The sequence below is a fragment of the Pinus tabuliformis genome, chromosome 3_1 (assembly GCF_031772625.1).
Source record: "Pinus tabuliformis cultivar Carrire ecotype Pingquan chromosome 3_1, CPIR1, whole genome shotgun sequence".
Lineage (NCBI taxonomy): Eukaryota > Viridiplantae > Streptophyta > Pinopsida > Pinales > Pinaceae > Pinus > Pinus tabuliformis.
Genome location: NC_142301.1, coordinates 532145381 through 532162057, shown reverse-complemented (window position 1 = coordinate 532162057; position 16677 = coordinate 532145381). Strand labels below are relative to the sequence as shown.

General features: G+C 38.4%; 1 protein-coding gene across 2 annotated transcripts; it reads right to left on the bottom strand.

Annotated features, from left to right (window-relative positions):
- Positions 1–5883: 5883 nt before the first annotated feature.
- On the bottom strand, positions 5884–11017 carry LOC149188167 (putative LRR receptor-like serine/threonine-protein kinase At5g48740). Of its 2 annotated transcripts, none has more exons than XM_089411598.1 (17): positions 10825–11017; positions 10114–10657; positions 9510–9976; positions 9306–9432; positions 9135–9206; positions 8734–8802; positions 8540–8611; positions 8359–8427; positions 8188–8259; positions 8014–8085; positions 7743–7912; positions 7437–7627; positions 7204–7333; positions 7033–7101; positions 6726–6918; positions 6484–6610; positions 5884–6380 (listed from the first exon to the last, which is right to left on the bottom strand). In XM_089411598.1, the coding sequence occupies exons 1-17, from the start codon at positions 10991–10993 to the stop codon at positions 6174–6176; spliced, it is 2820 nt and encodes a 939-aa protein (XP_089267724.1). In that variant the 5' UTR covers positions 10994–11017; the 3' UTR covers positions 5884–6173. The 2 variants fall into 2 exon arrangements, with proteins under 2 accessions (XP_089267724.1, XP_089267726.1); XM_089411600.1 differs by having other exon boundaries at positions 7207–7333; positions 10825–11015.
- Positions 11018–16677: the final 5660 nt, after the last annotated feature.

The window sequence follows — 16677 nt, the reverse complement described above, 5'->3', positions numbered from 1 at the left end:
AACCCTCAAGACAGCCTATCAAGGCATGGAGAGAGTGAAGACAGCAAAGCTACAATTGCTGAGAAAGGATTTTGAGAACTTGAACATGAAGGAGTCAGATAACATTGACTCATTCTTCACTCATGTGATTGGTGTAATCACACAAATGAGAACTCATGGAGAAACCATTGAAGACAGAAGAATTGTGGAGAAAATATTGAGGGTCTTACCCTCAAGGTTTGATGCCATAGTCACCACCATTGAAGAGACAAAGGATCTCTCAAGCTATTCAGTTGATGAGCTGCATGCATCACTGATAACACATGAGCAGAGGTTGAGTAGGAATGAAAACTCATCTCTTGAGCAAGCCTTCAAGACCCAGATGTCCTTTGGAAGAGGCAGAGGTCAAGGCAGAGGAAACAAAAGAGGAAGAGGCAGAAGCCAGAACAGAGGAGGAAGGAACAACCCATCAAATGCACAAGGAAGAGGCAGCAATCCAAATCAGAACCAAGGCCAAGGCAGCAGCCAACAAAGAGATCAACATCATGCTCAAGGACAAAGGTATGATAAATCCAATGTTCAATGCTATTATTGCAAAAAGTATGGACATTATGCTAGTGATTGCAGAAAGAAACAACATGATATGAACAGCAGACAAAATGCAAATGTTACAAGAGAAAACAACAGTCAAGACAATGTTCTGTTAGCTTGTAACATGGCTGGAACACATAGTGAGGACATATGGTTTTTAGACTCAGGTTGCAGCAACCATATGACCGGAAACATAGCCTTCTTTTCTGCGCTAGATAAAAATGTGAAATCAGAAGTCACACTAGGAACTGATAGTAAAGTGTCTGTTATGGGAAGAGGAGAAATAAAAATACTTTCAAAGCAAGGAGAAAGGAAAACCATAGCAGATGTATACTATGTCCCCGGAATGAGATGTAATCTCTTGAGTATTGGACAGCTTGTCCATAAGGGCTACAATGTTTTCTTTAAAAATGATGTGTGCACCATCATGGATATACCACCCAGCAAAAGATGCATTGCTGAAGTGAAGATGACAAGGAACAGGATGTTCCCTCTCCGGATCAGGGCAGACATGAAGAACAAAAGGGAAATGGCAGCAGTCACCGAAGAGGCCTTCCAAAGCGTGCCAAAGGATGAGAACTGGTTATGGCACTTGAGATTTGGGCATCTAAATTTTGGAGGTCTAAACTTATTGAGCAGAAAAGGAATGGTAAGAGGATTACCATTGATAGAGAAACCGGACAGCCTATGTGAAGGCTGCATTTTGGGAAAACAACATAGAGAGAGTTTTCCATCAGGGAAAAGTATAAGGGCAAAGACACCCTTAGAGATTATCCACTCAGATTTGTGTGGACCAATGCAAGCTCCATCATTAGCTGGCAGCCTATATTTCTTAACATTCATTGATGATTTTACAAGAAAGACTTGGATATATTTCCTCAAGAACAAAAGTGAAGTCTTTGAGAAATTCCAAAACTTCAAGGCATTTGTGGAAAACCAAAGCGGGCTGCACATTAAAGTTTTAAGAACTGATAGAGGAGGTGAGTATATCTCCAAGGAATTCCTAAGATTTTGTAGAGAAAATGGAATTCACAAACAATTTACAACAAGGTACACTCCGCAGCAAAATGGAGTTGCTGAAAGGAAGAACAGAACCATCATGGAGATGGCAAGGAGCATGTTGAAGGCAAAGCATTTGCCAAATGAGTATTGGGTTGAAGCTGTACATTGTGCAGTTTATATATTGAACAGGTGTCCTACAAAAGCAGTCATGAACAAAGTGCCAGAAGAGGCATGGAGTGGGAGAAAGCAAGGAGTCACCCACATGAGAGTTTTTGGATGTGTGGCCTATGCACACATTCCAGATCAGCTAAGGAGGAAGTTGGACAGCAAAGGGGAGAAATGCATCTTCATTGGATACAGTGATGAATCCAAAGCCTACAGGCTGTACATTCCATCTACCAAGAAGTTCTTTGTCAGCAGGGATGTTCAATTCATAGAAGAGGAAGCTTGGGATGGAAGCATAGAGAAAACAGTCAATGTCAAGAACTGTTTGTCTCATGATGAAGATGAAGAGGAGGTGGCTGAAATGAATCCCCAAACAGCAGCACCAACACAAGGACAGCAAGGGACACCATTGAGGATCAATGAGAGTGCTTCTCCAAGCACACCACAAGGAGGAAATTCAAGTGCATCTTCAAGCACTTGCACACCAAGTGAACGAGGTAAGAAGTTTAGAAATCTAAGTGAAATTTATGAAGAAGGAATGAATTCCTTATTTGCCTTGTATTGTCATGTTGATGATCCTATTCATTTCGAAGAAGCAATCAAAGATAGGAAATGGATAGAAGCTATGGATGAGGAGATGAACGCCATAGAGAGAAACAAAACATGGGATTTGGTTGAGTTACCAAAAGGCAAAGAAGTCATTGGAGTGAAATGGGTCTACAAGACCAAGAGCAATGCTGAAGGCAAGATTGAAAGGCACAAGGCAAGGCTGGTTGTCAAAGGCTACAAGCAGCAGTATGGGAGAGATTATGAGGAGACTTTCGCCCCGGTTGCAAGAATGGAAACCGTGAGAGCAGTGCTGTCCATAGCAGCTCAAAACAAATGGAAAGTCTACCAAATGGACGTGAAGTCAGCATTCCTAAATGGAGTGTTAATGGAAGAGGTCTATGTGGAACAACCTCTCGGATATGAGAAGAAAGGAGAAGAGCACAAAGTGTGCAAATTGAAGAAAGCTCTTTATGGGCTGAAGCAAGCGCCAAGAGCATGGTACAGCAGGATAGATTCATATCTATTGGATAATGAATTCGACAAGTGTGAAGGAGAACCCACAGTCTACATCAAAGAAAAGGATGGTAAGATTTTGATTGTGGTCTTATATGTTGATGATGTGATTTTCACAGGTAATGATGATCAGCTCATTGAGAATTTTAAATCAGTCATGAAGGATGAATTTGAAATGACTGACATGGGTTTCTTGAGATACTTCTTAGGCATAGAAGTAGATCAAAATGAAAAAGGAATTTTTATATCTCAAGCAAGATATGTAAATCAAGTTTTGGACAGATTTAACATGCAAGAATGCAAGGCAGCCATCACTCCCACAGTAATGGGATTAAAGCTCAGCAGAGAGGACAGCAGCAAGGATTTTGATCCTAGTTTGTACAAGAGTATTGTAGGCAGCCTCATGTACTTAACAGCTACTAGGCCTGATTTAATGTATGCTGTTAGTTTAATTTCCAGGTTCATGGAGAGGCCAAAGGAGGCACATTGGCAGGCAGCAAAGAGAATCTTGAGGTATGTCAAAGGCACCAAAATGTTTGGAATTTTATATCATGCCTCAGAACATTCAGATTTGGTTGGATACACAGACAGCGATTGGGCTGGAAGTGTAGATGATCGGAAGAGCACTTCCGGTTATGTTTTTAATATGGGTTCAGGAGCCATTTCATGGGCTTCTAAGAAGCAGTCCATTGTAGCATTGTCTACAGCAGAGGCTGAATATGTGGCAGCTACAGCAGCAGCATGTCAGGCAGTGTGGATGAGAAGAATGTTGAGAAGCTTAGGCCAAGAGCAGGCAAAAGCGACAATGATCTTTTGTGACAATAGCTCAGCTATTGCATTGTCAAAGAATTGAGTGTTTCATAAGAGAACGAAACACATTGATACAAGGTTTCACTACATCAGAGAATTAGTGAACAATGGAGAAATTGTCCTAGAACATTGCAGGACTCAAGAACAGGTAGCAGACATCTTGACAAAGCCACTTGATCAGAAGAGCTTTGAATTTTTGAGAAAGTGTCTGGGTATGACTGAATGCCCAGCTGTTGAAATTAAAGGGGAGTGTTGAAATCTAATTTCAACGCAGACCAAGAAAAACCGTGAACCAAGCCAGAAACCGTTCACCGGATTTTCTCGGAGCTATTTGCCGACGAAGGAATAATCCGGGAAGGAGCTCCGAGAAAATATGGAGCTGACGCGTGGTTGACCCCTGACGTAACGCAACGTAAGAATCTCGGAGGTTAACTTTCAGCACTTGTTGGTCTTCCGATATTGTTCTCCACCGTTGGATTTGCTCCCGTGTTCTCCGCCGTTGATCACCTGGAGCTGCATACGAACCCACATCAATTCAATGTTTTGCGTGGAGTAAAAGGTTTATGGTTGACCGCCGTAGGTAAAAGAATTTAATGATTGGTACAAGATTTTGGTGAGGCTCTTTTAATATGAGCATGGGCATGTTATAATATATGTTTTTATATATATTTATATACGGCATGTATTAAATAGGAAATCGTATGTAATAAGTTTAATGTTTTTTGTATTGACTTTTTAAAAATGTTATGTATTGCACACGGGAGGTAAAAAAAAAAAATGTATGTGTATTCACAGCAGTGAAAAATGTTGATGGTGCGGTAAAAGAAGAAGAAGAACCAGAGGATGTATGCACAGCAGTGCACGAATACATTCTGTAATGTTTTGTGAAGTTTTTTTTAAGTAGCGAAAACCATGTGTGGTTTTGAAGGAAGTAAGTTTTTGTAAGTTTGTGTAAGTTTTGCTTTTACAGCAGTATGTAAAATTGTTTTACACCAGTAAATGTGAATGGAGGTTTTACAGCAGTAAATGTTAATGGGAATTTTTCCAGCAGTGTAAATTCTCATATGGAGACACAGTGAATGTTTTTTTTGTTTTAATGAATAGAAATATTTTATGGTGAAATACTCTGTCTCTCAGTGAAATTTTTTTTTAAGTCTTTTGTGTGCACAAAAGATCTTGGAGCAAAAGAAACAGAGCATTGTCTCTGTGTGTTTGTTTATTTGGTTTTTGGTATTTTCCCCATTTAAAAATACCCAACAATTATTTGAATGATTATCATTGCGTTTATATTCTTCATCTTGCTTCGGAGAGACGTTGGAACTCTCGTCAACCGGTTCCATATCCTTGGATTTACCCGAATCCCCGCGCCAACGGACAGGGCGGGCTAGATAATCTCCGTGTTCGAAACCAATCCCCTCGGAAACTGGAGATTGAGGATTATTGTCATGCCCTACTCTAAGCAGGCCTAGGAGTTATGGAAATTTTCGTTATATTAAGAGAAAATTTAGCATTGATTTTTGCAAATTCAAATTATAGTGGTTAAATTTCAAAATTTTAAATATCCTCAATGTTTTTGATTATGTTGAATTTATTTCCACCATCAAAAACACTATTCAAACAATGCCTCTACAATTTTTTTAATTTTTTATCCAAATTCCGACCACTTCTAACTTTCAATCAATTCATGTGCTTCTACTCCTATTATCATGCTCAGTATCATGCTCTCAAGTTTGAAGGCCTCTTTTATTTCATCGACTACATCGGTTAACCTTTTCCTTACCCCAGGCTCATGGCGATTTCAAAACCCTCAACGACAAGTGGTCATCTAGGGACTGCTCACGACGACGGCGGTTGTGGCCGTCTCATAACTCGACTTCGAATCTTTTATCAAAAAAAAATTATCTTCGCTCTATTAACGCGGCCTTGTCTGATGATGCGTTGTGTGCAAACGCTATCCACGATATAGAAAGACCGCGGCTCTATGCTAAGCCCACGAGAATGTTAACGCACTGAATATATCGTACTGTACGGTGTGTACGGTGCGTTATAGTTCAGAAGTTGATTTTTTTTTCACATATTATTGCTGATCTGCTTTCTCTGGCTTTGTGTAACTTTGTTTTGATACTAATTTGTTGGTAGTGGAAGAAACAAAATAGAAATTTACATATAAAATATGATTGGCTGCTTTTTTATTCGTTACACAAAATATGAGCTGTCAACATGATTCTTATCATGTGTGAAAGGTATTTAAATTTTTATCATGTGTGAAAGGTATTTAAATTTTTTAGACTATTATTTGTCTAAAATATCTTCTATTGATCACACAGAACTTGATTCTTACAATAGGTGAAAGGTATTTAAGTTTTTTAGACTAGCTACTTGTCTAAAATATCTTGACATATATCCACATGCAATGACATACTAAAAATCATCTATAACTTAACTCTACTTGACTCAACACAACACTCAACTACTCAAACACTTTCAAACACTCACTTAACTCACTCTCTATATTTAACATAATTACAATTTCTGACCCTTCTCAATCTCTATATTTAACATAATTACAATTTCTGACCCTTCTCAAGTTCGATGGCCTGTTTTATTTCATCGACTACATCGCCTATGCTGGGCCTCAAATCCGGACTGTCATCAACACATTTCAGCGCTAGTTTCGCAACACAAGCTATTGATTCCATGTTGCAGTTTCCAGCTATCCTCCTGTCTATGATTTCTGCGTTTAAATGTTCGACATGCAAAAAGTTTCTTACCTGCAAAGGCGTCGAAATATAAGTATTATTAGTCACATGAGCTTTACTATGACGCATGCTCAGTCTTTGGCAGAAAATGAAATTGAATGCTTGTTTGGATTACCCATTTAACGAGCTCTTTCTCATTGGGATCTGCGTTTGTGGCTTCTCTGCCGAATATGATTTCCAGCAAAACGACTCCAAAACTATATACATCACTCTTATGAGTCACCTTCAGAGTGCGGCCATACCTGTAAAACATCCCCAAACAAAATTAAATCGGCCTCCTCTCTCAGCAAGTAATTGAACACCTTAATCACGAAGAAGAATATTTTAAAGTAAGTAGAAGTCATATGTGTGATATACTCTGGATCGATATAGCCAGGCGTTCCCTTCGCCATGGATGTTGCCGCAGATGAAGACTCCCCACTCTTTGTTACCCTTGAAATGCCAAAATCAGCTAGTTTTGCATTCATATTGTTGTCTAGAAGGATGTTAGCGGTCTTAACGTCCCTGTGAATTATCTTTGAGGAACAATCCGCGTGCAACCAATCCAGTCCTTTGGACAGAGAGAGAGTTGGATCATGATACGTATGGTTAGGGATGACATATCCTTTGTAATAGCGTTTAAATCACAAAAAAATACTGTGCGTCAAATCAATGAAAGAGTTACCCTGCGCTGCAGCTAATGCTATTTCGAGCCTCGTTTTCCACTCCAGGTCCGAATGGTCTTTTTCAGAACCTGGAAAGTAAATTTCAAATAAGATATAAGGTTTATTGTATTTTTAAGTACTTGAAATTAATCTTCAGCAACTCAAGCAAACATCTTGCTCAGCAACATAACTACCATGAAGCCTGTCCCACAGGGATCCCCCTGACATGTGCTCGTAGATAAGCATAGGTTTTTTCGATTTAATACAGTAACCGAGTAAAGGCATCAAGTTCTCATGCTGAGCTTTAGAAAGAACATCGACCTGTTAATCAAAGGAAGCCACCGTCATGAATTTTACTATCCATATTAGGGGTGCAACCAAAGTGCCAATATAATGAGGCAAATGCAGAATTTGTGTGATGTACCTCATTGATAAAAAGTTCAAGTGATGAGACCTCTTTCACTGCTATATCCTTCTCTTCCCGCAGTTTACCTAAGTACACCGTTCCAGAGCCCCCTTGCCCAATAGGCTGACTAAACCTTTTTGTGGCATCCCTAATCTCCTTTCTCGTAAAGGCTCGGCAATTTGTTAGCTTTGCCAGGATCATAGCGTAGCCTGCAATCCAAATAAATTTACAGAGTATAAAAGAAACGTCCCAGGTAATTTCCTATAGAAAACTCCCGTGATGTGTTACAGTAAAATGTTCGTAACATTCAAGCTACTTCCTGACCTTTATTGACACGCTGCTTTTTTCTCCAATACAGAGCGATACCCACCACCAACGCCAACGCAATTACTAAACATCCACTTATAGTTATTCCAAAAACGACATTCTTTGAGCTATTTGTGGTACTACATTGCCCCGCCTTCATCACACAGAGGTTCTTGTTCCCATAGAATCTGCAACATATTACATGAAAAGATAATCAAATAAAAAATATCAATAAATAGAAAATAAATTAAAAACCATAATCATCAATAATGATTATAGTATTTATTACTTGAAGTTCAATGTCGGGTTGTCCACAAGTTCCTCAGGAATTACCCCGCTGAAATTATTGTTCTGTATGAACCTGTGATGATTTGCAAAAAGGAATGCTGTACGATGTTAGAATTAAATTTTTTCCTTAAATTTGAATAGGAGCTCCCAAAAGAAGCAGGATAAAGAAACGTACAACTCTTTCAGGTTTTTGAGTTTAAATAACCATTCTGGAACACCACCATTCAAGCTGTTATTTTGTAAATGCCTGCACAACGAGCACAACAGGCGAGTAATACGACAATTCATCTTGAATAAGAATAAAAAAGCTACAAAGGAAAGGTTTCGGTTGAGAAGAAATACTTACAACACCTCCAAAGTGGTTAAAATGGAGAAGTTTGGCAACGGTCCTATCAAATGGTTATTCTCAAGTGAACTGCAAATTTCAACACCAATGGATGGAAGTCGGATTATTATATTACAATATAAAATCAGATTCCTTTTAATTTTGAACCAGAGCTGGCAAGGGAACCAGGAGAGAGCCATACAGCTCTTTAAGATTTTTGAGTTGAAATAACCAGTCTGGAATACTGCCATTCAAGTCGTTGTTTTGTAGATATCTGCAGAACGAGCGAACCATCGATTAGTTGCAGTTTCCTCTATAAAATGACAGTTTATCCGAATTAAGAAACAAACGACCGGCATGAGAGGGGAGGGTTTATGTTTCCAAGAAAGTACTTACAATCTCTCCAACATGGTTAAGCTGGAGAAATTTGGCAAGGGTCCGTTCAGATGATTATTGTCAAGTGACCTGCTAATTCCAAAGATGATAGATGAAATCCACTAGTAATGTAATACTGAAATATTAACAAATTTTCCTTCATAAGCCTCAACACCAAACTCTATTTTAAATAGTTGCAGGTACTTGGGAGAATTATGAACCACCAAAACTTTTAATACAATATGAAGAATGCTGGCTTACAACCATTGCCTAGAATTATTTCGAAGCCAGATATTTCGTCTATGTTATCAGACAAAATAGACATGGATATGTAATATAATGGTCATGCGTATCTGATGTATTCTACAACTTTTCACGAGGGGATCCCATAGGGTATACACAGAGAAAATGGATTTCCTTACAGGTTCACCAATGAAGTCAATTGTCCAATATACTCAGGTACCGGTCCTGTAAGATTCATCCCCGATAAATCTCTGGCAAGAAGAGGATGAGGTAAGTGCTTATAGTTTCACTCAGATTCGTTAGTTTTTCAATTTCAGCCATTAGTAAACAAATAGGAGCATTAAACTTACATTTCCGAAATTCCTAAGGACGAAGAGGTGTTAATACACCCAATTCCTTTCCATGGTATCAAATAGCAGGGATCCGAAATCCAATCTTTTACGTCATACGCATTCTTCAGATCTTCGAGTGTTGTCACTGCAGTCCAACAACTAGTTAGTCAGACATGGAATTAAGAAACGAGTAATTTTAGGCAATCTAGCCCTCACACTTACCATCTTGTGAATACGTTGCTGGAGCCGTATGAACTAACGAATAATACTCATATGCATTGATTATAGGAAGACTGTTTGAGTCGGTGGCCTTCGCCAGGTCAAATGTGAAATCTCCTGTTGCATATGTTGCTTTGGATAGGAACGTTAGCTCTAGGGCGGAGTAATTGGACACCATCATAATCATGTCTGACCGTTTTTCCCCATTTATCCAGACGTAAAAAGATATCGGTCCAGATATATTTAGCGTCGGGATCTCTGCAACATACAGCAGCAGTAATGTTGCGTAACCTTGCGGCATCGATCCCGGTTGCATAACAAAACTGTCCTCACTCCACGCCGTTTGCATGACAGCAGTTGGAGGAAAGTTCTTCGTATTGTTCGATGAAATGGGGTGCAGTGTACTTATTTTGTGTACATCAGAACCAAAATCCTGTTCCCAAATGCGATCGAAGTTGTCTTCAGGATACCTGCTTGATTTACCATACAAAACTATTATGTCAATCAATAAATTTAGAGGATACCTGATAGTAAAATGGTTTGCGGTGCGAGTTGATTATTAGCTTACACTTCCATAGGCAAAACAGATAAAGTTAAAAATGCATACCTAACCGACGAATTGCCCCCGACATCTCGTCGTAGTGATAAAGACAAGGCCATTCCTGGCTTAGCCTGTCCATACATTCCATCTTTAAGGGTTCTCAACTCTATAGCATTGATAAGGGGATCATCACTGTCCGAGGTTCTTATCAGGCAAATATACAGCACACTCCGAGAACTAACCAATATATTTTCAAAATACAATACATTTTGGTTTGTTAGTGTCACGTCTTCATGGATCAACGTACCCTGTGTCTCCAGAGAGAAACGGAAGCTGCTCACGTTATTTGGGAATCCAGTGTAATTTCCGACCGCAAACCATAATCTGCAGATGAAAGGAACATTGGGGAGCACTGGTAACTGATAGCAAGACTTGTTAAGGGGCTTCGGGAAGAAGCGTAGGGTGTGCAAGTGAGAACCGAAGGCTCCTTGAGAGTCAGCCCCTGTTTCTGCTGTCTTGCCGACGTTCATGAAATTAGCATCACTGACCCAACTTATGTTGTTTTGGCCAGTGTAATTCATTTCCCCTCCACAAGCAATACTCAGAAATTCTGATACCCAAAATTCAATTACTTAGTGAGAGAATATAATTTGTAAACCAAAGAATAATACGAAGGCTAAATAAGGAATGAGTGATTAAAACGCCAACTTCCAGTCATATCTCACAAGTTAAGAAAACCGAAACACTCAAAATTGCTATTAAGAGCGTCTTGATCACCTGGCCGTTGAGAAATAACAACAGCAGCAAATAAACCCAGCTGCACATAGACGGCCATCCAAACAGCCCATTTACCATAGCCGATTTTCCCCATCGTTGCGCCAAGTTTTAATAGATCCCTCCTTATTTTAACACTGATAGGAGCAGATTGCAAGCAGCATCCGGACATGTGACATTCGGATAACTAGTCCTATGAAATTATATAGAACTTGAATGTGTTTAAAGCGTCTGTGATGATATAATAATCACAACAATTTAGGTTTAAACTTATTGTGAATTCAGAGAATAAATTGGTGTATAGTACTTTATGTGATTTAGTATTATATATATATAATTTGTAGTTTTTTAAAGGAAAACTGAATGCTCTTAGCCTTTAAATCTATTTAATTTTTAATTTTTGTTTAAGGTAGTATACCACCATTTACCAAATATATTATTTACTTTATAATGAATTTTGTTTAAAAATTTTAAAATAATAATGGCCGTGGAGGGGTTCTCTACTTTCATTAAAAGAATGAAGATGCTGTGTTGTTTTATTATATTATATTATATAAATATTTATATTCCATTAAATAAAATGAAATAAAAATAAATAAAATAAAACTATAGATGAGATGTTTTAATGTTATTTTATGTAAATTATATATTTATATAGATAGATAGATAGATAGATCGATCATTTTTTTAAATTTTTAAATGATTAAATAGTTGTAATATTTATAACTAGTATAATCATATAAATTAAATAGTTTATAGATAGGCATCAATCCATGATAAGCAATAAAATATTACTGAATGATATATTTCATTTCAGATTTTATGTTTATGTGATTCATGATATAATGTTCATATTTTCAAGAAAATATAGTAAAAATCAATTAAGTTACAAGCTTTATCAATTATTAGAAGAATCTATATTTAAGTTAAACATATATACATTTCGAAAAACATGTAACAAAATTTTTAACCATTTCTACTCACCTCCACTTTACCATGGAGATTCTTTGTAAAAGGAGTATCATTAACCAATACCATGCCTTATCAATACCACATACCCAAAAAAATCATAACCCATTTCATATGACAGGTGCTCATATGACATTTTTTTAATTAATGAATTTAATTAAAGAAGGAGAAAAGGGCATTACTATGTTGGAGATAAATCTCAACATTTGATTTTTATATACTACTAAGAATATTCTAAAATATTTCATGGAGGTTAAATTCCCACTATCCACATGTTGTACCCACAAACCCCCCTCCCAAATTAAAATTTTTGTGGGGTCCCACCGTAGTTATCTTCTTATTGATCTAAAACCTCCAACAATGGACCTTCTATGAAGCATACCATCTTTTAAGACCCGTAGGCCTTAAAGCCACCATATCAGAGATATTTTCCCCCTTACTTATACCCTTTTGTATTGTAGACCATAAATCAAGAACATTTTCATCCTTTGAAGAAATCATCCTCTTTGATTTCCCGACATTGATGATGCATCAAAATTTTTCTCCCATTATTCCCAAATTACCCTGTATCAAAGGTCAATAGTCCTAAATAAATATGGTGATGACAATGATTAGTTTGATCATTTCCCAATATTCCAATGTTGAGGACATATTACAGGAAATCTTCTCGCATCCAAAAACACCCCCATATTGGAGGTCGAAAGTCAAAAGAAAGTGTTGTGAAAAACTTTAATACATGTTGGCTATTGTTTATTTCCTAGTATCGATCCCATGGGGGGAAGGGTTTAGACTCAAAGAACTATGTTACACTGTTTTATCTTATTTGTTAATAATCCTCATCCTTGTCAAAAAATGGACTATGCCCCTCAAAGCTTTTCCTTTAAACTTTTCTGCAAAGGGAATATATTGTCTTTTGTCACAATACCTTTACACTTTATCCTATCTAATATATCACTTTTAGCCATAATTTCTGAGTGCAACCTTACAAGATTAATGCTAGGATCTTCTAATTCTGCCTCACTGATCCTTGCACAGATATAAAATTGTGACATGATTTCGTGTTGAGTTGCCTGAGTGGCATTAATGACTAACTCATAACACATTAGAAACCTACCTCGATCACTCCAATGTCTTCCCTTTTGCAAGAACACCCCTAAGGATGGAATTAAAGTCTCCATTTAACTATTATGCCGTCAAGAATTTCTATAAAGTATTCATCTAAGCCAACACATTTACTCTCGTGGCGCTGCATAATTGCATTCCTATTCAATTCAATACTCTCCTAGCATTAAGGTTATGCCCACTTCTCGAAGGATATCTTCTACCTAATATGATTCCGATCCAAGTAAGTAATTATATTTGAAATTTAAATTCATTTTCTTATGAACTATAAATCTTGAAGCACTGGTAGTTATTGCATGCATGTGCTGAAGATACTAAATTGACAAGATGTCCAAAACATGCAAGGGAAATGGGAAAAAGCCTAATATCATGGATCCTATAGTATTATATCCTATTGAGAATGAAGTATTCTATGGTGATACTGTGTATTTTGATGGAAGTGATATACAACGTGATTGGGGTGAAATCTATCACATCTCTGCCCATTCCTTGTTTGATACACAGGACGAGGGCCATGCAATAATGTTTAATATTAGAAAGTCCAAGATACATTAGATCACTAACAGGTCACTCTTGATACCATATAATGGCATGACCAAATGGGTCATGGTGTAGGTTTACCTAAAGTGGGAGGCCATTATCAATAATCAAGTTGAAGCCATAGCCTCTGTAAAGGTTGATTCTTTCAGTGAAATGTACTATCTCATGCCATCTAAGATCAATATGAAGAAACAATTTTTTGATAATACCCTCGTAACCTATTGACAGTGATGGATGCCACTAATAGTAAGGGGGTCTCCTTGATATGAAGTCATAATTATATCTCACACCATTTGGAGTACGAGCCCAAATTGGAAAATAAGGTCGTTCACCATAATCTTAAAAATTTGTCTTGGCTGCAATAAATGAAACTATAAAAACTCATATAGTTTTGAGATAAACAAGAAAGTTAGCTTTGTGATGTATTCGATTGCAAAGTGTATAATGGTTCTTTTACGGAAAAGGAAGAGAAAGCCAGTCTTTAAGAGAAAAGTAATATTACTATCCTAATATAGACACACACACACACAAACACACACACATATATCAAAGAATCTGTTCATGGTCCTGGACTCGCCAACATGTTAGGGGATCTCCCTAGTAAGAAGTCCCAAATAGACCTTAGACAGTTTGGTGTAGGAGTCCCAGCAGTGGGTTGTATGGTATCTCCTTGACCGCGGTTTCACATAGAGGCAAGTAAGATGTCCCTGTTGGTAGAAAGGGCGTGAGATATGTAGTAAGTCAAGGAAGGTGCATGAGTATTTCTAACACATGGAAGGTGAGGTGAGTGAGCCCCTTGGAAACCTATGAAAGCACATAGTTAAGAAGGGAACACACGAACAAAGATGCATCATAACATGGAAGGAAAGTAAGCTAGAAATCAAAAGTGATGGTTAAACCAAGAACACATTTTAGTAAGATTCATACATACATATACAAAAAATAGCTACACATGCATGCGTAAGAAAACATATACATATATCATTTAGAGTAAACATGATAGATGAAATACAATATGGCATATGCATGAAATATGTTTCCTCTGTTATATTAAGAAGTGTAATTTCCAATCATACAATACAACCATGACCAACAACTAGTTCCAACAGCGGAACATTACAGTCACTACCGCATACTCCTTGAAAGATATATACTAGCTCTGCACAGTGGAGAAGCTAAGGCTCATTACAATACTGTCCAAGCTCTCTCTAAGATACTCATATCGGAAGCTTGGCTAACCAAAATCCTATATAATGAGTTATGAGGAACTATTTATAGAAAAGGGTGGGGTGACCCTTGACATTCCCCTTTCTGATTGTTCATCTATCCTCATGACCCCTCAACTACTCTATGACTGTTACATTTAACTATTGACACTTGAACTTCCACTTGACAAGACATTACATTACAATGCACATGTGCCCATGTGATACGAAATTGCTTGAGCAATCCATGCAAGACAACACTGACACTCGAACCGTTGTGGTGAGACCAACTCTTTAACATCCTTGTGATGGTAGAAGGTGGTGAGCGGATGCCAAGCTTGGTCGTTTGTGATGGTGTCTGTGCACTTAATGGTGACATCTTGCTGAAGCGAACCCTTGCGTCCATTGCATCCAGGTATGATGATATGAATCCTTCGTCTGACTCATCTGGTAGCATGCACATGGTCGTCCTAGGTGCGACCGGACCAACAACATGTTGATGCATAGTGTCTGTGTTGATCTCCAAGCATGTGCTAATGGCAGTGCGCATCAACTTGTCAAAATACACATTCAGCTCCAGTCGGACTTGCTTCTTGTCTTTTCCTTAGTGAGTGTGTCAAATGGGTGGGATCACATGCGTGCATGCACTGACATGCATGCTGCTGAATTCCCTTGCATGCGATCAACAACACTACTCACCTTGTTTACTCCATGGCAGCTACTGGGATTGATCTATACCTTGTACGGGCACAGTTTCATCTTCTATGCAAGTTACGCCCCCTACTGTACCTGTTCTTGATGTAACTCATTCTCTGTGCAGCTCTTGTTATTCCTTGAGTTTCCGCTTCAGCACATGCAACTCCTTCTCTATTTCTCTCTCTACTGTCGCATGATATTTGTGTCACGCCATCACCTCATAGCTTCGATCTCCAAAGTTTCTTTCATCATGAGTGGATTTTCTTTGAAATTTCAGATTTACTCTACCTCTATGCTATCAACAACCTTCCTCTTGCATTCGTCGCGTGCAGGTGTGCTACCTTCCACTGTTGCTGATGGTGCTGCTCATTGTGATATCATTGCCATTCATCTTGATATCCTTGTCCATGAACAAATTGATGTTTTCATGGATAGGCAAGTTCATAGACACTTGATCGACTGTATCCCCAAGTGTGCTCTGAATGGTGTCTTTGACTTGTCTCTCCTGGAGGCCATTGTACCTGTGTTGTTGAGAGGCAAATGAATGCCTAGGAAACCTGGAGACATAGAAACACTCATGACAATCAAAATTTTCAATTGAAAACCAAAAAAAACTATAGGAATGACTTGCAACATACTCGTGTGACTCTCTGTGAAGATTGTGCAATTTTCGTCGGGAGGCTGGGAGACTGACTCCCAAAACTGCACGAGGCATAGTCTGGATTGTCGAGAGGCTGAATGACTACTATAAATATGCAATGGATAGAACAACTTGGCTTGCTGAGGACTGAAATTGTGCAATGTGCAATTTCAGTTAGCGGTGACATGCAACCAGCAAACTACATTGCGTAATTTCTGGGGCCAGCAGGACACCGCCTCCAAGAATTGTGCAATGCAAGCTTGGAGGTCAATTTTGGGCTAGACTTGCATAATTTCTAGAGGGAAGGCTGAGCCTTCTCTTGCGGAAATACGTAGTGTTGACCGGGCAAGGCACGTTCCGGGCCAAGGCAACCCAGACTGGCCGATGGATGAGTAAAAACATGAGAAGTCTGAATGCATGATGAGATGAATGTAGACAAGAATGAGTGATCATACATGCAAACAACAAGTGCAGGATTCAGAAAACGGGAAGCATGCATGTGTGTGAAGTGAGTCGCTGCACCAAAAACCGTTTGTGAAAAAAATAGTGTCATGCATACGACATCAGTGAGATGCGAACGAAAACTGAAACAATGCTTCTACAAGCTAACATACATCAAAATGATAGAATGAACTCACTGAAATCAAGCATACAATACACATGAAGCGAAACAAAAAAAGGCGA

What these genes read in the sequence shown, in the direction of transcription:
- LOC149188167 (XM_089411598.1), bottom strand. Translation starts at nt 10,993, where the DNA reads ATGTCCGGATGCTGCTTGCAATCTGCTCCTATCAGTGTTAAAATAAGG. An exon ending in GGGGGCAATTCGTCGGTTAG is followed by an intron (nt 9,977 to 10,113) that starts GTATGCATTTTT and finishes TAAATCAAGCAG; the next exon opens with GTATCCTGAAGACAACTTCG. An exon ending in CTCAAAAATCTTAAAGAGCT is followed by an intron (nt 8,428 to 8,539) that starts GTATGGCTCTCT and finishes TGAAATTTGCAG; the next exon opens with TTCACTTGAGAATAACCATT.